This window comes from Danio rerio, chromosome 14, assembly GCF_052040795.2.
Source record: "Danio rerio strain M-AB ecotype USA chromosome 14, GRCz13ab, whole genome shotgun sequence".
Taxonomy (NCBI): domain Eukaryota; kingdom Metazoa; phylum Chordata; class Actinopteri; order Cypriniformes; family Danionidae; genus Danio; species Danio rerio.
Window position 1 is genome coordinate 1,375,291 of NC_141034.1, and position 24,710 is coordinate 1,400,000.

General features: G+C 35.7%; 3 protein-coding genes across 4 annotated transcripts in view; 2 read left to right on the plus strand and 1 right to left on the minus strand.

The window, feature by feature from the left end:
* The window catches only part of rgs14a (regulator of G protein signaling 14a), a 438,366-nt gene that overhangs the window by 248,363 nt on the left and 165,293 nt on the right, over nt 1-24,710 (minus strand). The window lies entirely within an intron of this gene.
* On the plus strand, nt 6,072-15,309 carry si:ch1073-303k11.2. Its single transcript, XM_087281236.1, has 2 exons — nt 6,072-6,137; nt 12,829-15,309. The coding sequence occupies exon 2, from the start codon at nt 12,836-12,838 to the stop codon at nt 13,550-13,552; it is 717 nt and encodes a 238-aa protein (XP_087137362.1). The 5' UTR covers nt 6,072-6,137; nt 12,829-12,835; the 3' UTR covers nt 13,553-15,309.
* Nucleotides 18,573-24,710, plus strand: part of sec24b (SEC24 homolog B, COPII coat complex component) — a 36,922-nt gene continuing 30,784 nt past the window's right edge. For both annotated transcript variants that reach the window (XM_087281041.1, XM_087281042.1), the window contains exons 1-3: nt 18,573-18,792; nt 21,436-22,062; nt 22,687-22,833. In XM_087281041.1, the coding sequence (XP_087137167.1) occupies nt 18,690-18,792; nt 21,436-22,062; nt 22,687-22,833 (877 nt within the window). In that variant the 5' untranslated portion in view covers nt 18,573-18,689. The remainder of the gene's footprint in view (nt 18,793-21,435; nt 22,063-22,686; nt 22,834-24,710) is intronic.

The following is a 24,710-nucleotide window of genomic DNA, read 5'->3' on the forward strand; positions in this document are numbered from 1 at the left end:
TGAAGGAGAAATCATGGTTTGGGGTCATTCAGTATGGGGGCGTGCGAGAGATCTGCAACATCAACAGCCTGAGGCATCAAATCATTTGTGCTGCCCGTTACATTACAATTCACAGGAGAGGGCCAATTCTCAGGATATTCTAGCCAAAATAAAATAAGTCTTTCTCCAGATGTAAAAATATTAGAGGAAATACTGTGAAAAATTTGTCAAACATCATTTGGGAAATATTGAAAAAATCTTCAACTGTACATATAATTGAATTGAAAGAGAGAGACAGAGAGAGAGCGTGCGTGTGTTTGTGTGTGTGTGTGTGTGTGTGTGTGTGTGTGTGTGTGTGTGTGTGTGTGTGTGTGTGTGTGTGTGTGTGTGTGTAATAGGTATCATCACAGATAATATCTGTCTGGCAGTCTGCTGAGGTGTTTGCACTTCTGACAGCTTTACCATAAAGCCAGTGTTTTCTGTGTGGATCAGGGCATGATGTCATACAGGGAGGAAGTCACAAGGGCAGGTTTTCTTATCCGTGAGATAAGTTACGCTTTGACTTGAAAAAAAAAAACTAATTTCACAAATGAAGACAGTTCCAGTCAAAAGAAGAAAGACTCAGTTGATCAGAGGAGTAGAACAAATTGCAAAAAAAATGATTTTAAATGAACATGGCCACTTTATTAGGTACACCAGTTCAACTGCTTGGTGAGTCAAAAAATCAGCCAATCACATGGCAGCAGCTCAATGCATTTAGGCATGTACACATCAAGACGATCTGCTGCAGTTCAAAGCGAGCATCAGAATGGGGAAGAAAGGGGATTTAAGAGACTTTGAACGTGGCATGGTTGTTGCTGCCAGATGGGCTGCTCTGAGTATTTCAGAAACTGCTGATCTACCGGGATTTTCATGCACAACCATCTCTAGGGTGTACAGAGAATGCTCCGACACAGAGGAAATATTCCGTCAGTGGTCGTTCTGTGAACGCAAATGACTGGTTCGAGTCCCACCCGGGTCAGTTGGTGTCTCTGTGTGGAGTTTGCATGTTCTCCCCGTGTTGGTGTGGGTGTTCCAGTTTCCCTCACAGTCCAAACACATGCGCTATAGGGGAATAGATTAACTAAATTGGCCGTAGTGTATGAGTGTGTGTGAATGAGAGTGTATGGGTGTTTCCCAGAATTGGGTTGCAGCTAAAATAGAATCCGCTGCATAAAACATATGCTAGAATTGTTGGTGATTCATTCCGCTGTGGCGACCCCTGATGAACAAAGAGATTAAGCCGAAAGAAAATGAATGAATGAATCTAGTACCGCATCTAAAGGTTCTTACTGTCACTATTTGTCAATGCGAATATAGTTATTTGTTATAATAATGTATAATACACATCAAATAATGAATATAATTATTAGTTTAATAAAAAAAATATACCCCAGCCATTTAAATAGTAGTGTTATCATAAAAATAAGCAGTTTTCGTTATTACATCACTTTGAGAAACCCTCTTGATCGTTAAAATAAGTATTTTGAAATGATATCAGATAATAACTGGAGTAATGATGCAGTTTTTAATAACAGGAATACATTACAATTTGAAAACAATACCAAAAATGTAACAATATAGAACATCAAAGCTACTGAAATATGTAATTCTTTTGACTGTCTCTATGTTTACCTTGTGTTTGATTGACAGCTTCTCAATGCTTTGATATATTCCAGCATGGTTAACTTTCTCTTCCTGAATTTGCACAGTAAATATTTTATTGCCTGCATATCTTACACAAGCCTGCTCTGCTCAAAGGCAGGTTCCCTCTGAACTGTCAATAATAGTGCAGCTTGTTTGTGTCTGTACCCAAAATAAAGCATTCAGAGAGAGAATCAGCCCTGGTGTCCCCTATCCAGTGTTCAGACGGTGAGTATGGATGTTTAGTCTTCTGATCATGCAGTCGTACACCTGACATGACCGTACAGGCCTGACAGTGATGTCTCCAGCACGATATGTGACTCATGTGGCCGTCTGTTGAGTCAGGATGAGGGAGTGGAGGACAGACGCAGACACACACACGCACACCGAAAAAACCCTTACATTTACAGTTTTGCCCAATATTAGAGTCAGTCTTGGCGGGTTCAATACAGTCATTCTGGATTCTGTAACATCTGAGATATAAATAAGTTACCATGACGACTGCGAAACTCCCATATAGATTATGCAAACTTGATGCATATCTTTATAATATAGGCTCAGTGGTTAATGCTGTCGCCTCACAGCAAGAAGGTTGCTGGTTTGAGTCCTGGCTGTGTCAGTTGGTGTTTCTGTGGGGAGTTTGCATGTTCTTCCTATGTTGGCGTGGGTTTCCTCCTGGTGCTCCGGTTTCCCCCACAGTCCAAAACATGTGCTATAGGGGAATTGATGAACTAAACTGGCCATAGTGTGTGAATGTGAGAGTGTATGGGTGTTTTCCAGTACTAGGTTGCAGCTGAAAGGGCATCCGCTGATTAAAACATATGCAGGATAAGTTGGTGGTTCATTCCACTGTGGTGACCTCTGATGAATAAAGATGCCAAGCCGGAGGAAAATGAATAAATGAATTAATGAATTTATAATACATAATTAATATATTTGTACACTTTTTTAAGCATATTTTTTAATTTGATACATTTTATTACAGTTTTTTTTCTTTTTAGGGTAAATATTATTATCCTATTTAATTTTTGGCAACAAAACAAACCACTGCTGTCCGATGATTTGCCTAATTAATGTAACTTTTCCCTAATTAACCTATAATGAAGCCTTTAAATGTCACTTTAAGCCAAAAATAACTTAATTTTGTGCAAATAAAATAGTATTAATAAAATAGTAAAATAGTATGTAAAATATTAAAATAGTATGTAATTATTAATATTATTTAACGTATTATATTCTTAATATATAATATTATTTAACTTAATTTTGTGTAAATAAAAAATAAATATTATAAAAGTAAACATACGCATATCTATAAAAGTGTCATAAACTGAATGTGTTTATAACCATTGTTGTGTTTGCGCAAAAACGTGCTGGATAAGTTGGCAGTTCATTCCGCTGTGGTGACCCCAGATTAATAAAGGGACTAAGCTGAAAAGAAAATGAATGAATGAATGATGTGAGTATCCGCAGCTGTATCCCTTCTAGACTTTATCACAGAGTCTCTGCGCTCTTTAAAGGTGATGAAAGCCTCACCGCTGACATGCCCATATAAGGTCGTGTTTCCTCTTCCCCTCCTTCTGGAACTCTCCACAATGAGGGTCAATGGGAATATCAGGCGTCTTGTTGTGTGTCACAGCTCACGCTCTGCTGGACATACACAATCATAGAGCGCAGGAATGTGGACAACAGCAAATAATAATGAGCTCAGGCTTTCCACATTACAGCTTCTGCTATAAAAAGAGCTTTTAAAAGAAGAGTTCAAGCAAAAGAGAATATTCTGTCAGTGTTTCTGAACCCATATCAAGTCATTTTACCCCATTAAAGGGTCAGTTCACTCAATGTTTTCTCATCAATTTCTTAAGTGGTTGTAAACTTTTCTGAATTTCTTTCTTGTGTTGAACACAAAGCAAGATATTTTGAAGAATGTTGGGGAAAAAGTAGATATTGGCGTGCATATAGAAAGAAAAAAATACATTTTTTGCTTTGTTCCAGCATTTCTCAGTATATTTTTCATTTGTGTTCAACACAAGAAAGAAACTCAAACAGGTTTGGAACAAGTGGAGTATGAGGAGATGATGACAGACTTTACATTTTGGGGGTGAACTGTCCCTTTAAATGCAAAAGGTGAATTACTTTATGGATCGACATATTCATTTCTGACCAGAAACACACAAATGAAGTCAATAATAATTATACATTAAAATGGTAAAAATGGATTTACTTTGAAACAGCCAGACTTTAAACAATAAATGAAAGAGTGAAACTATGTATGTTTATTTATTTTATTGTGTATATATATATATATATATATATATATATATATATATATATACACACACACACACACACACACACACAGTTGAAGTCAGAATTATTAGCCCCCTTTGAATTTTTTTTTTCTTTTTTAAATATTTTCCAAATGATGTTTAACGGATTCAGGAAATGTTCACAGTATGTCTAATAATATTTTTTCTTCTGGAGAAAGTCTTACTTGTTTTATTTCGGCCAGAATAAAAGCAGTTTTTAAAATTTTAAACACCATTTTAAGGTAGATATTATTAGCTCATTTAGGCTATATTTTCCGGTAGACTACAGAACAAACCGTCATTATACAATAACTTGCCTAATTACCCTAACCTGCCTAGTTACCCTAATTACCCAAGTTAATCCTTTAAATGTCTCTTTAAGCTGTATAGAAGTGTCTAGAAGAATATCTAGTCTAATATTATTTACTGTCATCCTAACAAAGATCAAATAAAACAGATGAGTTATTAACACTATTATGATTAGAAATGTGTTGAAAAATCTGCTCTCCATTAAACAGAAATTGAGGGGGGGGGGGGGGGGACAGGTTGGCTAATAATTCAGGGGGACTAATAATTCTGATTTCAAATTTATAATCTAACAGGTAAAATAACAGCAAAACAGTAATCACTAAAGCAAAAATAATAACTGAAAGAAGTATAAATACTCAGGATAATGAGAAACTAAACCACACACAGGTGAGGATAATGAGTAACCAGGGCAACAAATAAAAACCAAGAAGCAAGAATCAAATAGAGAAACTTCAACATAAGAGTCCCCACAATCATAACAGAGAAACTAAGCAACTGCTATAAAAAGTGATTTGTTGACTTTACTCCAAAAAAAGTGAGTAAACACATTGCTTTAAAAAATTAAGTAAACGATGCTATGAACATTATAAAAATTAAGTTAACTGTTTCGAGTTACAATGGGTTAACTAACTGTAAATTTCACTAAAAAGAAAAAATATATAAATAAATGCGACTTTTTCAAGTGTTAATAACTAATATTTCACATTTAAAGTGAAGCAAATAACTAGATTTTTCATGTAAAACAAAACTCCAGGAATATATTTTTAACAACTTTGATTTATTATTATTATTTTTTTAAAATAAATTTAATAAATTTTACAATTATTATTATTATTTTTATTATTATTTTTTATTATTATTAATTATTATTATTATTATTATTATTATTATTATTATTATTATTATTATTATTATTATTAATAATAATTTTATTGGTATTAATTTTATTATTATTATTATTTATGTTATTATTATTATTATTATTATATTGTTGTTGTGATTATTATTATTATTATTAATGATGATGATGATTATTATTATTATTATTATTATTATTTATTTATTTTTTATTAAATTTATTTATTTATTTATTTATGGCAGTTTTGGAATTAATTTAGACCTTCATTGCTCAAAAATTTTCTAAAATCAGTGCTTTATGTTTAACTAAAAACTTACCAGTAAATTCCAAAATAAATGACAAAAATGAACCCAAATGTTACACTTAAAAAAATAAATAAATAAATAAAATTGTAGGTTTTTTTTTGTTTTGTTAAAAAAAAAAAGTAAATAAAATGTGTACCTTTAAACCTCCTGTATAAAAATAGGGAATGTTGTTCCAAAAAAAGAGAGCCAATTTCACTTAATTTTTTTGTATTTTTGTATTTTTTTAAAGAAAATTAAGTGGGTTGTTTTATTATTCATTTTGATTAAGTTTACTTCATACTATGCTAATACTTTCTAAAGTCCTGTATAGTCAAAACTTGTAGTACTTTGCATTTATGTAAGTTCCTGCGTGTTGATTTGTCGTTTTTCATCCCTGACAGTTCACCATGCACAAACATTGTAGACATGAACTCATTTGCACACGTTTGCTGATCTCCAGATGAGTTCCAGCACGTCTCCTGCTGGAGAATTAGCATGCAGAGCGGCAGAAAACTCACAAACAAAGCTGAAAAGAGAAGAGAGAGACACGCGGAGGGGGAGAACAGAAGATGGAGGAGGGCGGACGGCAGAGGGAGGGGTTTTCAGCCCACGGAAAAAGAGAAGGTGAAGGAAAGAACGCATTAGATTGAGACAAAATCTGTCTGCGGAGAGAGAGACCATCAGACTTGGAGTGTTCACACTGCACTCAAACAGGTAGGAGAATCATTTAACTCTGCTTCACTCCACTACTGTTAACTGGTCATATGAATACATGTAGGAACTATAATATTACCATGGGAACCATTTGAACCCAAACACTTTAGGGGTAACTTGAAGTAAACTCAAGAAAACTTGAAGTATTAGGAAAAGTGTGAATGAAGGATAATTCTAAATATGTCCATGTGTTTGTATCTGATTTACTGATATAAGTATTATGGGGGAAATACTATGGAGGTTAATGTTTACAGGTTTCAAACATTCTTCTAAACATCTTCTTTTGTGTTCAGCAGAAGAAAGAAACTGTAAATGATGACAGAAATTAACATTTAGTTGAACTATTTGTGTGTTTTTATATATATTTGTAGAGAGGTTTTATTTATTTTTTCGACTGCTTACTTTGATGATCTGAATAACTGTAGGAACTATTACAGTGTGTTTATTACCATGGGAACCATTTCCACCCAAACACTATTGGGGCGACTGCTTTAAAACTGTGATGAAACTTGAAGTATGAAGGAAAAGTGTGAATGTGTTGTATTATTCATACAGTTCATTCATGTCGTCCCAACACAAATCGATTAAGTTAACTTAAGATATAAGTGGATTGAACATGAAACTATTAAGTTGCTCCTCTGAAATCTCAGGAATTATGTTGCTCAAGCTTATTTTAAATAAGTAGTTTGAACAAGCATAAAAAAATCAATTTTTGTAAGTGTAAATATATTTATATCTACACTGTAAAACTTAACTCTATCAAATGAAATGAGTGTTGTGAACTCAAAATTTACTGAAAGTTAAATCTACTCATTTGAAAAGAGTTTTCTACTTAGTGTTGAAGGTAATGAGTTCAATAGACCTCATGGAGTAAGTTCACAGTACTCATATAGATTAGTTTAACTCAAATGGTTTGCAGCAATTGGTTTCCTCAAACGGTTTGTGTTGCCTTAACTTATTGCCTTTAACAGTACTCAGTTGGTTTGAGTTCTCTTCATTTATTGGGTTTTACTGTGCTCCAACTGCTTCCTTTACTCAAATGGATTAAGTTCGTTACAGGATTCCAACATTCTTCAAAATATCTTCTTTTGTGTTCAACAGAAGAAAGAAACTGTAAATTATATAATTCAAATTTAAAATGGAAATAAAAAAGTTAAATTAAAACATTCTTCATAATATCTTCTTTTGTGTTTAGCTGAAGAAAGAAACTGTAAATGAAGACAGAATTTTATTTTATTAACATATTATAATATATCAATTATAAGATATGTAGTTATGTTTTATTTAGGGGCGGCATGCTGGCTCAGTGGTTAGCACTGTGGCCTCACAGCAACAAGGTCGCTGGTTTGAGTCCTGGCTGGGCCAGTTGGTGTTTCTGTGTTTAGTTTGCGTGGGTTTCCTCAGGGTGCTCCGGTTTCCCCCACAGTCCAAACAGGGGAATTGATTAACCAAATAGGCCATAGTGTATGTGAATGAGTGTGTATAGGTGTTTCCCAGTACTGGGTTGCAACTTGAAGGCCATCAAGTTTTGAAAGGCAAAACATATGCTGGATAAGCTGGCGGTTCATTCCGCTGTGGTGACCCCTCATGAATAAAAGGACTAAGCTGAAGGAAAATGAATGAATGAATGTTTAATTTATTTATCTGACTGCTAACTATGGTGATCCAAATAAATGTAGAAAATATTATAGTGTATTTATTATGATGAGAACCAGTTTCCACTTTAACACTATAGGGGAAACTGCTGTAAAACTAATAATAATAATTCCAATAAATATTTCCATATTATTCATTCATTTTCTTTTCAGCTTAGTCCTTTTTTATTTCAATATATATATATATATATATATATATATATATATATATATATATATATATATATATATATATATATATATATATATATATATATATTTATTTATTTATATATAAGAATGTAGGAAACTGGTAGCCATTGCCATTGATATAAATATAGGAGAAAAATAACTATGGACATCAATGAAGAAAGATTGATGACTTTAATTTTATTTTTGACAGAATTTTAAATCTGATGACCGAAATTTAATTTGAACTTTAATTCGATCCCTTTCATCTAAAAAAAAGTTTGTGTTTTGTTTAAATTAATCTCTTTTTATTTCAATTTTGCTACATTAAAATCCTAAATAAAAATAATCAAAATAATCAAAACATTCTTTAAAATATCTTCTTTTGTGACACAGTTTTGCTGTAATTAAAAGTTTGATTAACTGGTAAATAGTTTGAAGAAAAAACCTGCAATCTTGTTTAAACTATCTCTTTATTATTATTATTTAATTTATTTAAAGAAATATTTGTATATAGTTTTTCTTTTGATGTTTTATTACATTAAATTAACCTAAACAAAAATGAGAACTCTCTGAAATAAATCTAAATTTAGCAAAATTTCAAATAAAACCTATATTTTGTTTAATATTTCATTATTAATTTGTGTATATGCATGCGTATGTGTGAATTTATTTACTTAATAGTTACCATTTCATTTGTGTTTTCTTTTTAATAAACTTTAATAACTCCGACAGTTTTCCCAGTGATGCGTTGCAGCTGGAAGGGCATCCCCTGCATAAAACGAATGCTGGATAAGTTGGTGGTTCATTCCGCTGCGGAGACCCTGGGTTAATAAAGGGACTAAACTGAAAAGAAAATGAATGAATAACCTCCAACAGTTGCGGCACGGTGGTTCAGTAGTTAGCACTGTGGCCTCACAGCAAGAAGGTCTCTGGTTCGAGTCCCGGCTGGGTCAGTTGGTCTTGGCATCGGTTTCCTCCGGGTGCTCCGGTTTCCCCCACAGTCCAAACACATGCACTATAGGGGAACTGATGAACTAAACTGGCCGTAGTGTATGAGTGTGTGTGAATTGGATTGGGCGTTTTCCAGTACTGGGCTGTGGCTAGAAGGGCATCTGCTGTGTAAAACAGATGCTGGAATAGTTGGCGGTTCATTCCGCTGTGGTGACCCCTGATGAAAAAAGAGACTAAGCTGAAGGAAAATGAGTGAATGAATAGTATAAAGCTAAACTTCACTTGGAAAAAGATTTGAAAGAGAGTCACATATACTGTAAACACACACACACTTGGCTTGGGTTCCTCGTTCAGTGCTGATGTGTGTGTGTGTGTGTGTGTGTGTGTGCTGCATGGGGGATGTTCTTGGAAGGTTCAGGGTTGTGTTGATGTTTGTGTGTGTGTGTGTGTGTGTGTGTGTGTGTGTGTGTGTGTGTGTGTGTGTGTGTGTGTGTGTGTGCGCGTGTGTGTGTGTGTGTGTGTGTGTATGTGTGTGTTCATCAGTCTGGCCTCAGTTCCTCTTCCCCTTTTCTTCAGGTTCCCACAGTAAATTTGGGCCTCCAGCTTCATTCCTTTCGGATGTGTGAGAGAGCAGCGCAGTGTGTGTCCTGTGTAAAAATACATCTGCTGTTTAGATGACTTTAATTCTGTCCAGAAGGAGCCGTCGGGCTACTATATACTCAAACTCTCAGAGAGACTGACGGAAAATGTCTGGAAACTGAAAACCAAATGACATTTGCAGCCGGCTATTATAGTAATCTAGTATCATTCATTCATTCATTTTCTATTCGGCTTAGTCCCTTTATTAATCTGGGGTCGCCACAGCGGAATGAACCGTCAACTTAGTTATTCAGTGTATATTTTTTGTAACGGATGCCCTTCTAGTTGCAACTCATCACTGGTAAGCAGTAATCTGGTATTAATATGTTATTTAAAAACAAAGACGGGGCGACTCGGTGGCTCAGTGGTTTGCACTGTGCCCTCACAGCAAGAAGGTCGCTGGTTCGAGTCCAGGCTGGGTCAGTTGGCATTACTGTTTGCATGTTCTCCCCGTGTTGGCATAGGTTTCCTACTGGTGCTCCGGTTTCCCCCACAGTCCAAACATATATAGGACAATTGATGAACTAAACTGGCCGTAGTGTATGAGTGTGTGTTTGTGAATGAGTGTGTATGGGTGTTTCCCAGTACTGGGTTGCTTCTGGAAGGGCATCCAATGTGTAAAACATATGCAGGAGTAGTCGGTGGTTCATTCCCCTGTGGTGGCCCCTGATTAATAAAGCAACTAAGCTGAAGGATTTTGTTTTTAAAGTTAAAAAAAAGACCTTTGTATTAAAATATATCAATAAAATGACAAATAAATCACCTTAAATTGTTATAAAACTAAAAAAATGTAGATAAAACTTTAAATTAAATTAAACAACAAATCATGAAGTGTTTTTATGACAATTGGTTTCTGCTACATAGTGTTTGGTAGGCGTATCATAGTACAAATTCCCTAAAAATTATTTTAAAATACTGTAACGTTGTACAATAACCATTTTCAGTTCCTTTAACCTTTCAGTGACCAGTTATTGGAAGAACATTTTTGTTTCTTATTGTAAAGAACACATTAGTATATCAATCAATACAGGCTCGCTGGAAATGTATGCCACAAAACAACCACAAAAACAAAATTAAAAAATTAAACAAACGGTTGACTGGAGTTTGTTGGTGAAATGAACACTAGGGGGCAGTATGATGACATCAACCTTCGCAAATATATATAGACAGCACCCTCTAGAGAATTGGTCAACTGAAACATACAAAACAGACCCTAAGTAATATATTTCAGATAGGTAACTATTTAGATAGAGCTGCGTGGAGTTCCGTTCATCTCCGTATGCGAAAAAATCAGATCCGAATTGAGCTGCGGATTCGTTGAAATATTTGAACCGACCGGATGTGATGTATTCCAGTGTTGTACGAGCAGGTCCGTGTGCGCGAGATGAGAAATAGGAGTTTATTTGGTTATTTTTTTGAATTATAAAAAGTCTATTGAAAATAAACATTTCTGTTCATAAATGTAAGTAAGAAAGTAATAAACATATATATTTTAATGTTGTCTCCACATTCCCTCCAATATTTTAGCGGTCTATGAGTTTCTAGTAATCATTTATTCACTAAACCATGTAAACGCACAGAGGATAAAGGCTCTTGCTTTTGCACTCCTTTATTTCGGACACTGTGAGAATCAGCTTCTCTCCCTTGGTGCACGACAACACTGAAAATACTGTGCGACTGCCAGAAGAGGGCGTATTGCGACAGTCGTGTCCAAATGTCGTGTGCAGTGGAAAGGCGGATGAAGTGTCGTATTTCAGATATACAGAAAGTAGACAGCGCTCTCTAGTGGATTTGCCATCTGAAATGTACAAAACATTCCCTAAGGAATGTATCTCAGATTTGCAAGTATGTAGACAGCGCCCTCTAGTGGATTTGTTAACTAAAATGTACAAAACGTTCATTAAGTAATACATATTTAGATTCACTATAATGGCACTCCATTATCCAAGCTGGAATTATGATCCTTTTAAGTAACCAGTCTGACGCGACGAACTCATCCAAGTCATTATATTCTTTTCTTGTGTTTATTTGTTCTTCAAAGCAGGAACAATCTTTTTCTTTATATAACGATACAATATGGGACGACGGTCAAAAACTGTATCACTCCGTCTCTTCCTCTCTTTACAACAAGGATATGACATGATCAGTCATTAATAAACAAAGGCATAATTAAAGCATGCAGTAATAATTTATACATTATTTTGATTGTAGACAGTATAAATGCAATAAACAAATAACAATAACTATACATAATATTTTACAATTTGCATAATAGATATGGCTCTAACATTCGCAACTATGTAGACAGTGCCCTCTAGTGGTTTCGTCATTTGAAATGTCTAACAAAACAAATCCTAAGTGGCGTATTTCAAATTTACAAAAATGTAGACAGTGCCCTCTAGTGGATTTGTCAACTAACACATACAAAATATGCCTTAAGTAATGTTTAAAATTTGCAACTACACTGAAAAAAATATTCAGAGATGATTCCTTGGATTTTTTACATTAAGTGGTTGTATACTATTTTTTTGGACTGCATTTCAACAAACAAATTAAGTTGAACAATATTAAACTTAATTTGTTTGTTTAAATTCAACACAAATAAATTGTTTGCAACAGTTCTGCATGCAACACTTTTTTTCAGTGTATGTAGACAGCACCCTCTAATGGATTTGCCATCTGAAATGTACAAAACGTACCCTAAGTGATGCATTTCAGATCCGCAACTGTAGACAGCGCCCTCTAGTAGATTTGTCAACTAAAACGTACCCTAAGTAATGTCTTTAAGATTTGCAATTATGTAGACAGTGCCCTCTAGTGGTTTTGTTATTTGAAATTTCCAACAAAACACACCCAGACAAAATGCAACCTGAGGCACGTATTTACATTGAACATTGGGTTGGTATTAACATAAATGAATATATATATATATATATATATATATATATATATATATATATATATATATATATATATATATATATATATATATATTTAAATTGAGGAAATATCAGTGTGTGCTATTCAGTGTGTGCACCATTTGATATATCAGACGAATTAATTAAATGACTGCAAATCATGACCTTTTGAGATATACTGTAACAAGATTAATGCACAAATCGAAAGCAGTAGTGAATACTTAACTATTGTACCATAAATGTTATACATAATTTATTTTGCATTGATCCTGCGATTATTATTGGATTATTGTTTTACCGTAAGTGTATAATTATGCAATGAAACTGTTGACACTAATCCAGATTTCCTCCGTCCAGGCTGGAGATGTTTCTGCTGTGGTTCCTCCTGCTCCTCCAGGTGTGTGTGCCGGTGTGCTCCACCTCCGCCAGTCCATCTCAGCATCACACACGCGTGCGCATCATCGAGGTGGAGGACGATTATGATGACATAAACACACACACCACACACTCTCCTCGGGCTCCGGGACTCACCATCTCTCGTGCAATCCGCAGGCCGTGCGATTACGACCCGTGCGCGGTACAAACGAGCCCCTGTGATGTGATCTCCGCCCAAACCGGGTGTCTATGCCCGGGACTCACCGGCCCGCAGGAGAGACCTGAACCTCCAGATCTGCGCGAGCTCCGGCCGGGCTCCGGTGGAGGAGTTTCCGTACTCTGGTGCGCACCTCGATCCACAGTCACGCATTACGAGGTTTCACTAAAGGATGAAAAAAGCTCCGTGCAGACTTTTGGAGAGCATCTGAGAAGCGGTGTCATCCCTGGGCTTAAATTTGGGCAGATTGTGTGTGTGGCGGCTGGGAATGAAGCAGGGCTCAGCGAACAGTCGTGCGCCCAATATGAGGCTCCTCAAGTGGATCACGCGGCTCTGAGCGCCGGGGTCATCGGAGGATCCATCGGCTTTTTTCTGCTCCTTCTGGCGCTTTCTGTGGTTCTCTGGAGGAAAAGGACGTGTCGGAAGGGTGGGATGGGGGATGCTGAGGGTCTTGGGAATCCTTCATACTCTAATGATGGAGTTCTGTGAACTCGAGCTGACGCTTTTCTAAAAAGCATGCATGAGAGGAATGAAGCAAGCTGCAAAATGAGAAAACGATCAGTGAGAGAAGCTTATAAAGATTTGAATAACTGATCATCGCTGTAAAGTAATCTATCAAAGGGATTGTTCATACAGAAATTTCAATTTACTTATTATTTATTTACCTTTAAGAGTTAACAGTTCTGTGAAACGCAAAAGAAGATATTTTGAAAAATGTTGGAATTCGATAACCCTTTAATTCAATTCATGTTTATTTCCATAGCACTTTTTACAATGTAGATTGTGTCAAAGAAGCTTAACTTAGTCCTAGTAAACTCAAAATTCGAGAGTTGAAGGCTCTGCTGGGCACGACCATTATTATTCTGGCCAAACTTCCTGTGCAGAGCTGAAGTCTCTAGGCGCCGGAGGCTGGAGAATGCTGGATATCCATTGTGGAGAAGCTGCCGGTGTGAGTAGGCTTACCAGGGGGTGTTGAGGCTGGTCCACAGGATCAATGCAGGGACTCTTTTGTCACTGTGTTCTTTCAAGAATCATGCACTCAATTCCTCGATGACCGCCACAGCATCAATACGGCCTGGTCCAGGATTATGGATACCTTAGGATCGTCTCATCCAAGACTTGGATCGCATGTGTCACTGCACAGGCCTTGGGATGAGTATCCCCAGGTGGCAATAGAGAATAATAAAAAATAATTAGCTTAGCTGCTGTTCATAGTGTATTTAAATGAGATGCAAAAATTGAGTGCTGTTGATGAAAATAGCATATAAACAGCAAAGAAACAAACATGTCAAGCATATGAGAGTTTCTAACACAATGTCTGGTGCATTAAATCCATATTAGGTATAACAAAAGGAAGTCAATGGTTATGGGTTTCCAATATTTTTTAAAACATCTTCAAATGGTGACTGAATTTTTTGAGTGAACTTTCCCTTTAATAGCTATCCATAAAGTGCTCAGCATAATTATGCACAGCCCGTTTTGAAAATGAATACTGTCCTCCATTTCTCAGTGAATATAGGCAGTGAATTTTGGTGCATTTAAACAAAACAGATTTAACACACCGATAAATTTATTAAAATAATGCTTTAGTCTCTAAACATATTTAGAAATTGATAATATAATTATTTATAATTTACATAACAGCATACAAAGTGAGCGACAAAGAAGCTGATCATGCAAGAATGGTCTATATTTTGATAGATAAGGCAAACATATTCCATTAATTACATTCAATTGTGGTATTTATTCGGTGTTGTGCAAAGAACTACACAAAAGCAATCCTGTATTTGTCGATAATATGCGCATGTAAATATCATGAGTGTGTAAAGGAACACAGGTTGCTGGTTTCATGCTGCCCCCTGGTGTTCATTTCACCTGCAAACTGCAGTCAAACCAATGTGGTTTGACAGAAATGTAGGCTGAAGCGTGTATTTCCAGTGGTCCTGGATGTGTTCATGTTCAACTCCATTCAGATTTGATACCTTTTCTATTAAAATCATTAATTATTGATGTTCACTTTGGAAGTAAATAGTGTTGTGATTAGGATTTCATGCTGACTTTAACACTTCTAATGGTTTTGTGGCACTATAGGAAGCCTGGAGCTTCATTGAGCTAAACAGGGTTTTAACAAGTATCTGTTGTACGGCTACTTCTACTTATAGATTATGTGTAATGTTGACAGTTATTGATCAATTATTGACAGTTATGTTTTTACTGAGGTTTTCAATAAAAAATATTTAGTTACATTTGTGTGGTTGAGTTTTTTGTTACAGACCACAGGAGAGGGACAATTCTCCAGCAGGATAGCGCTCCTTCTCATACTTCAGCCTCCACATCAAAGCTCCTATAGGTCAAGCTGCTCCAGGATTGGCCAGCCCAGTCACCAGACATGAACATTATTGAGCATGATGAAGGAGGAGGCGCTGAAGATGAACACAAAGACTCTTGATGAACTCTGGGATCCTGCTGAAGGCTTTCTTCTTCATTCCAGATGACTTTATTAATCAGTGATGTGAGTCATGTCAGAGATGTATGGATGCAGTCCTCCAAGCTCATGATGGAGTCAGACACAATATTCATTCTGTCTCCACTGCAGCAGGACTTTATATTCTATACTGGACATTATTTCTGTTCAGTGATGAGACTTTAGTCTGAGCAGAGTCAGACCGCACTGTCCTCATCAAATCAGTCAACATCAAGACATGATCAGATTTTATTGAGCTCAAATTAGTGTAATCTAGAGGCCTTCACCTTTCATATAAGACACTTCTGATACCAAATGACCAACAAGAAGTCAAGTTATTACTTGCTGTTCATAAAACTTGGATAGGCGACAAGACTTTTGTCAGGTAGTGTACAAAAAATGTTAACAAAAGTCATTCTGAATTATCTGAAACAACTGAATTAACTATAAAAGTCAACAGAAGAGATCAAGATTCCAATTCAACTGTAAATAAACAGAAAAAAGCATGTGAATCACGAAATACAGAACCTGTTAGTTTATGAATATTGTTTATAGTGTAGATGAAGGCAGTCATGCCTTTTGTGAAGGAAGCTGCTCGTTCCACAAATTGCAGAAGTTGTAGATATGAGTAAAGCTGCTGGTAACATGGAAGGAACTGGTTGTAATGTGATGCAGGGGCTTCATTGAGCAATGATGAATCAAGTGTGTGTAAGAACAGATTCCCAGGCGGTTATTTTCCATCCATCTTTGTCAATCGAGCTGCTCCTGTTATAACTATAATCTCGTTTTATTGCTGTTATGTAAAGGCAGTGCCAAGCAGATATTTGCCTCCAGCACAAACACACAATGCTGAATTGCTGGCACGAGGGAGTGGTATTTATTACACAGAAATCATAGCATTGAGGATTATGACAAATAAACCGCAAATAAAAAAATAACAAAAAATAAACAAATCTTAAATACATCACTTAGGGTACGCTTTGTACGTTTCAGTTAAAAACTCCACTAGAGGGAGCTGTCTATATTTTTGTGAATATGAAATACGTCACTTAAGGTAAGTTTTTTTTGGACATTTCAAATGACAAATCCACTAGAGGGCGCTGTCTATAACATTGCGAATCTGAAATACGTCACTTAGGGTACGTTATGTATTTGTTGGTTGACAAATCCACTAGAGGGCGCTATCAACATAAATGCGAACCTTAAATATATTACTTAATCTACGTTTTGTATGTTTCAGTAGGCAAATCCACTAGAAGCCGCTATCTACTATATTGCAAATCTGAAATACATGACTTAGGGTAAGTTATGTATTTGTTGGTTGACAAATCCACTAGAGGGCGCTGACTACATTATTATGAATCTGAAATATGTGACTTAGGGTACGTTTCAGTTGACAAATCCACTAGAAGGCGCTGTCTACATTTTTGCGAATCTGAAATACGTCACTTAGGGTACGTTTGTACATTTCAGTTTGTCATTCACAAAAAAAGTTACAAAAAACCCTGCCCCATTCAACATTACATAATGCATTTATAAACTAAGCCATTTATATATGTTTTTCATGTTCAGTCGCATTAATAGTTAAAAGCTTTATTTTACAATAATCTTTTTGTAAATTATGAAATTTAGCTAAGATAAATTTATTTAGAAACATTTTAAAGTTCATGTTGATTATGTAAACTAGATTTGGATTTCCACCATATTTTTAAATTAGGTATTCTTTAATATTAAATAATCTATTGCTACATTTTTATAATAATGTAAAATAATAACAATGATAGTAATAATAATTTATTTTTGATGAATTTAGAATAAAAACATTTTAACAAAGCTTAATATTTCGTATCTTTACATAGTAGAATAAAATTAAAATAGTTTCTACCCAAATTAAGTAAAAATTTTACAAATTCACTGAATAAAAAAATTTAAAGAAAAAATGTTTTATAAAAATGTATGTAAATATTAATGATGTAGCCTAATGAGTGCCATTTTTAAAGCTGCAGTCGCACTCCCCATTGACTTCAATTCATACGCATGCGAATGCGTCAGACCGGAAAACGCAAGGTCGTGCATCAAGTTTTGCAGTTCGCTGCATTGCAAAGTTCAAGCTTGGTGATCTCTGAAGCAGGTCGCACACCAGAAGCGCCGCTCGGCGCCGCGACACAGCACGTACATGACAGTTTAAAGTATCGCACACCAGACGCGCACATTCGAATGATATTTAACATGAAACTAATCAGATGGCGCTCTGTGGCGCGGCTGAAAAATCAACTGCGTCCTGAGCCGTCGCCGGGCGCCGCCGACAGCCGCCGACTTGCGGCGCCGGTGTGTGTATCCTGATATAAACCTATGTTTAGAATTCTAAAATACATGGCGCTGCGTGGCGCGCCGCCGAGCGGCGCTTCTGGTGTGCGACCTGCTTGACCTGCAAAATCGCAACACTTGACTGCGTGAGACCAATCGAGGATCAAAACATGACCTCTCTGAAAAGAAATTTAAAATATGAATCAATCGCACGCTTTTTTAAATGTCTAATCATCTTGTTTAATCCCACCCCTTTTTGCAGCGCCGTACAACAGAATTTCGCAAGCTCAAACTCGAGTAACCACAGCTTAAGCTTGAATGCTATTCATCTTTCACTCTTAGCAAAATAACGGTTGGAGAGGCGTGGCTAAGCACATTTCACCTAATCAGACACAATCACCAAGTGGACTGTCATTCCAGAGCAGAAGCAGATGATTAGATTTTGATTAAAGATTACCCAAACATTTAATTGGATTGTTTTTTTTTCATTGGATTAACTTGCACTGCTTTTTTTTTTTTTTTTACTAGCAATGTACTCTAGTCATCATGGCAAAGATAAAAGAAATCAGTTATTAGAAATGAGTTATTAAAACTATTATGTTTAGAAATATGTTGGAAAAACCTGCTCTCCGTTAAAGAGAACTTGAGGGAAAAATGTAAAAGAATTCAAATTTATCTGCGGACTTTTATTTTGAAGCGGCAGTCGATCTCCAGATTCACCGGGCCGTGATCGACTTCATCATCATCCTCCGCTTCGCCGTTAGTCGGTCGGATCGGCTGGCAGGTCGATGGAGACTCACAACTGGTGACAGCGTCCTTTATTTTTTTATTTTTTCTCGAGAAAGATAGACAGAGATGTCAACCCAGGGTTACGGCAACCCGCAGTCGGCCGTCAATAACTACAGCATGAGCTCCGCGCAGAACGGAGGCGGAGCGGCGACGGTGCCCTGTCAGAACGGTACGGGATTAAAGCTAACGCGCTAAAGCTAACACCACTTTCACATTCGTAAGCTGCAATAAGTGGCTAAATGATAAGCTAAAATGCTAAATTGAGGTAAAGTTGGTGTTATATTTGGACATTTGTTTATTTTTGAAGAGTGAAAACTTGTGACACTGCCCGTATTTTGTTAACCGTGCTACTTTGAATATTCGGTCTAAAATCGCTTCACTTCAAAACAACATTAGCACCATTTAATTAACTGCACTTTTAAAGTCATTCGGCTTGAATTTGCAAAGAACACTGCTCTGAAATTATATTAAGAAGGTGTGAGTCTGAATGTGCGAATAATAAACCAACTTTACCCCAATAAATGACAAGGCTAATCGAGCGAGCTGAATGCTAAACCAGTAACGTTAAGCTGGTAAAGGTGAGCTAGCTGAGGCCTGTCAGAAGCCGAGCATTAACGTTAGCACCTGTCATCCGCGACTCGTCGACCGCTACGCATCGGTATAAAGTGTTAATTTTTATCCATAGCTGTCTATTTAGTTTTATACAACTTCTTTGTGTGCTTTGAATAAGGTTAATGTCAGTCAGTTTGCTATTAGCCTGTTAGCGTCTGGTTTGTTTCTGTTAGCTCAGTAATTCAAGGCTTATAAAAGACTCAAAGGTCTGGAATATTCTACTTTTAAGGTCTGGTCATTTAATCGATCAGAATTAAGAAGTGAAATATAGTATTGTCTTTATTTCTATGTCATACTTAGTTATGTCATACTAACATTTCCCTTTAGCTATTAATAATCTGTTAATCTGTAATTAATAAAAACTTGTATTCAATATGAAATCCAGGCCCTCTTTTATGGCTTTTATAGTGTGATATGTTTTTTAACATAATGTTAATTTAATAATAAATGTACTTGTCGTTAAATTTCATATATAAAGTAATATAAATTTGCTTTTTTTTTTTTCAAAAGTGCCATCAATAGTTTTACCATTGAGTGATAAATCCAAAGTAATAAATCCAAAGAATAATCTGTGCTAATTGTACCTTGGACATGTAAATATATAATGTCAACATGGTGTTATTTTCAAGGAAATAAATATAATAGATTCATTAAGACACTAGTTTTAAAATATTCAATATTAATGTTTTATTATACACTATCAGTCAAAAGTTTGGGGTCAGTATTATTTTTAAATATATTAAAATAGGCTTCTCCTGCTCACCAAGGCTGCATTTATTTCATCAAAAATATATTACACATTCTAAAATTGTGAAATGTTATTGAGATACAAGATAACTGTTCAAACGTAGTTTATCATTTAATTTAATCATTTATTCTTGTGATTTTAAAGATGAATGTTCAGCTTCAGTACCCAGTCTTCAGAGTCACATGATCCTTTAGAAATCAGTCTACTATTAATAATTGTTATTAATAATAATAATAATAATTTTATTAATGGTAATAGTAATAAAAGCAATAATTACTGGACTTTCAAAATACAAACAATAAGTAATAAAACATTTAATAAATAAATATTTAAAATTTTTAACATTTTTATTTACATTTAATAAAAGGCACCTTGATGAACAGAATAATTTTCTTAAAAAAAAAATAAAAAACATAAAAAAAACGGACCGGTAGTTTGTATATTTGTTTAAATTTTTTTTCATGTTTTTTAAAGGAAATTATTCTGTTTTTCAAGGTGGCATTTATTAAATGAGAAAATTGTAAAATATTTATACAAGCTTTGAATAACTGCGTTATTATTGTATGTAGTTTCAACTGAAATGATAAAATAAAATGATAGACAACTTTTGAACAGTTATTTTATAATGCAATAACATTTCACAGTTTTACAATTTGTACTGCGTTTTTAATTAAGTTAATGCATCTTTGGTGAGCAGGAGAAGCTTATTTTAAAACATTAAAAAATCCTACTGGCCCTCTTTTGACTGGTAGTGTAGTTTGTTATTAAGTATTATATAGTTTTTGTTTATTTAACTTTAGTGTCTAAAATATGAAATAACTGTTTACATATTACATATTACAAAATAACTAACTAACAATAAACAATATTTAAATGATTGCCAGAGATGGGTTGCGGCTGAAAGGGCATCCGCTGCGTAAAAACTTGCTTGATAAGTTGGCGGTTCATTCCGCTGTAGCGACCTCAAATTAATAAAGGGACCAAGCCGACAAGAAAATGAATGAATGAATGAATGAATATTTAAATGAACTATAATAACCTTGGTTACTGTTTAAAAGACAGTTTATACCGGGGATGCCCAAACTTGATCCTGAAGGGTCGGTGTCCTGCATAGATTAGCTCCAACTTCCTTCAACTTGCCTGGCTGGAATTTTCTAGTATACCTAGAAAGAGCTTGATTAGCTGGTTTAGGTGTGTTTTATTGGGGTTGGGTCTCAAATATGTTGGACACCGGCCCTCCAGGACTGAGTTTGAGCATATATGAATATGTTAGACATTTAGGCTATCAAGGTTTACCATCACAGCACTAATTTGTTAGGGAAATGAAGATTGATTCAAGTTTCACGGACGGCTGGTTTTTTTAGGTCGATGTGTATAAAACCTATGATTTGTTTAATGATTAAAGTGTGCATTTGCATGTCATTTGCATAAACTGAATTTTTGTTTTGACAGGTCCAGGACAGGCGTACCCTGCCATGTATCCGCCATCCAGTTACTACAGTTCTGCTCCGCCCGCTGGTTACCCCACCATGACAGGACACAGCGCTCCTCCTGCTGGCAAAATCCCAGTTTCAGGCACAGACTATAGTGGGAACTATTATCAGAACAGCTCAGGGCCGTCACTGTACCCGGCAGCACCAGGATCACAGACAGCTGCCCACCCGTACTCCACCTCCAATGCCCCAGTGCCGTCACTACAGCAGGCCGCACCTTACGCTATGCCAGCCGGGTATTACGGACAGCCGTATAGTCAGCCCTCACATGGGCAAACTCATGCCCAGCCTCAGCAGATGCAGCCCAGTTTGGTTCCAGCTTCTAGTAGCAATAACCTCGGCGCTCCTTTATACCCCATAGTTTCTTACCCATCAGCCCCTGGGAGCAGTCAGTATGGCACGCTGAGATCCTCTCAGACTGGCATCGGACAGCCACCGGTTTCTACAGTCATGCCACCGCCACCTACACAGAGTTCTTTGCAGCAGTATTCTCAAGGGAAAGGGGCCACGCCCACACCAGCTCACCCTGGTTATGGAGCTCCACCCCTCAGCCAAACGCCGACTGTCAATGGCCAATCAAATGCAGGTTGGTCTTAATTAGGGATGCATACGATACTGGAAAAACTGACATTGCAATATTTAGTTTTTCTGAAAATACATAGGCCCCTCGTTAATTTCCCTCGTGGACATACGGGCATGCAAATTTCTTTGCTTGATTTCCTCTTTTCGTGCATAACTTTGTGCATGGCTTCAAATATACGCTGCTCAAGAGCAGATTGTCTTGTGCGCCCCCAAATAAACACTGCTGAAGTGCGGTTTAGTGCGTTTATGTAACGAGTATGTCTCCAACATTTATTAGATTTGTTAGAAGTATTTATGAATGTCTCCTGCCTTGTGTTGGTTCACGACAAATATTTGAGAAATGTAGCGTGTAGTGAATATGATTGTATGTATTGTAATGACAAAGCATTATCGACACATTGTCCATTTGTCATTACATTCAATCACTAAATGGTTTCGTTAAATTGTCACTCGTTGTTTTGTTTTTTACAACTCTACAAGGTGTTCATTTACAGTAAAACTTTTTTGTAGTGAGGATGGATGCTTGTGTTTTGATTGTCATTTGCACATTTTCGATGTATGTTTATGCAACAGAATGGAGTAAAGTAGATCTTGTCTGTACTGACTGTTTAATTTGGTGTGTTTCTAGTTCAACAACACTACGACCAAAACCTTGTCAATCCCATGGGCCATCATTACAGCGGGGCGCCTCCCACGTCAACGGGCCCCAATACAGAGAGGACACCCTCAGGAACCCCTGGCGCCTCTGTGCATTCATCACCCGGACACCATCAGGGTACTAATAAACACTCCATCTACAGCCCTCGCTTTCATTTCTTACTGTACACCCGTGTGTATTTCGTCCTTTGTTATGCTTATCACTAGAGCTCCAACTATTCTCATTATTCTGTGTGTTAAGTTTATGCCATGTCATTTTTTTACTTTGTATATAAAAAAAAGTTGTAGTTATGATTTTTCTGATGAAATAGCATTTGTAATCAGGTTAACTATTCTGTTCGTATTTAAAGTTATTTTTTTAGAAATTATATTGTAGTTGTTTGTTGGAATGAAAATATTAAACAAAAAGAACTATAAAAACAATATTTTATAATAATATAATAAATGTAGGATCCGATGGAGGATTTAATTATTATTGTTATTATTAATAATAAAAAAATATTTAATGTCAAATTTCCATCTTCAAATATAAAATAACAATTGCTAATATTGATGGATGTTTAAGCTTGATCATTAAAATGTGTATTGTATTATCAGTTGAGTAATAATAACCAGCGAAATAATGCTGATGGTTTATTTTAGGTTGTTGTTATTAGTAAGTAAAAGTAATAATACAAAAATAAATATTGTAAAATTCCAATACTAACATTTACAAGTGTATTAATTCCTTATTTTTCAATTGTTCAATCAAACTTTTTTGTAAGCAGCCAAATATATTTTACATATATATTGCAAACGTCTTAGAATATTACTCCAGTTGTGTCTTTACATTGTTTTTCATTTACAATCAGGATTGATTCCTGTTATTTATTTAGAATTATAATAGTATAATAATAATAATAATAAATAAATTCTTATATTTATTGAAAAAACAAATTAATAAAATTAAATGTATTTATAATAATTATTTTAAATGTATATATTTAAAATGTATAAATATTTAAAATATATATAAAGTCAACCACATAGTAACTTCATTTCTTGGGGGATGGGGACACCCTTGTTTCACCCAGGGTGCCATTTAAACTAGAGCCACTACTGCATTCCCCGTTAACATTTGCGCGCTGTTGAGCATTCTTGAACAGAACTGATTTGCCATTGTATTCACATGCTCAACAGAAATGACTGTGATTGGCCGTGAAGGTCATCAGTTCACCAAACTCACCGCTGTTTACTGTAACCGCAAATACAGAGGAGTGTTTCAAAGCGGTGAGTTTGGTGAACTGATGACCTTCACGACCAATCACAGTCATTTCTGTTGAGCACATGAACACCATGGCAAGTCAGCAATGTTTAAGAACGTGCTCAAATGTCAGCGGGAAATGGACATTTTTATAACTTTAGTACCAATTGGTACTGAATTCCAGTATCATGACAACCCTAATATATATATATATATAAATTAAATAACAGCATTTCCACACAAGGCCATGTTGTTTTTTGTATCCCTACATCATCTCCTTTTTATTACCTTTGCAACCCTGCATTTCCATTCATCTTCTCTTCTCATTGTGTGTTTTATGGAGTAGTTGTTGCAATCCTCATTGTGTGTCGTTCCTGATGGGTCTTGTCTTTTTAGCTCAGTGTGTGTCTGTTGTTTCTCTTCCTTTTGCATGTTCTGATCATGTGTTGTTAGAAGTAGAGCTGCACAACATATTGTTTCATCAATATCACAGTATGTAGTCACATTGCAGCATCCGCAATTATAGTTGATGTTACGCTGCAGTTTAAAATGCACCTATGCAAAAATATCACTTTTATAAGGGGTTTAAACCCAGTTGTGTGTCAGCAGTGTGTAAATATAAGCAGCCACTAATGGTCAACATGAATTAATTCTGTATTTTAATAATCAGACTTGATCAAATCAGTCTGCAGAAACACTTTGATTGACATTTTCTCTTTGTACGTGTCATCAGAGGGGGAAAGCCCCGCCCA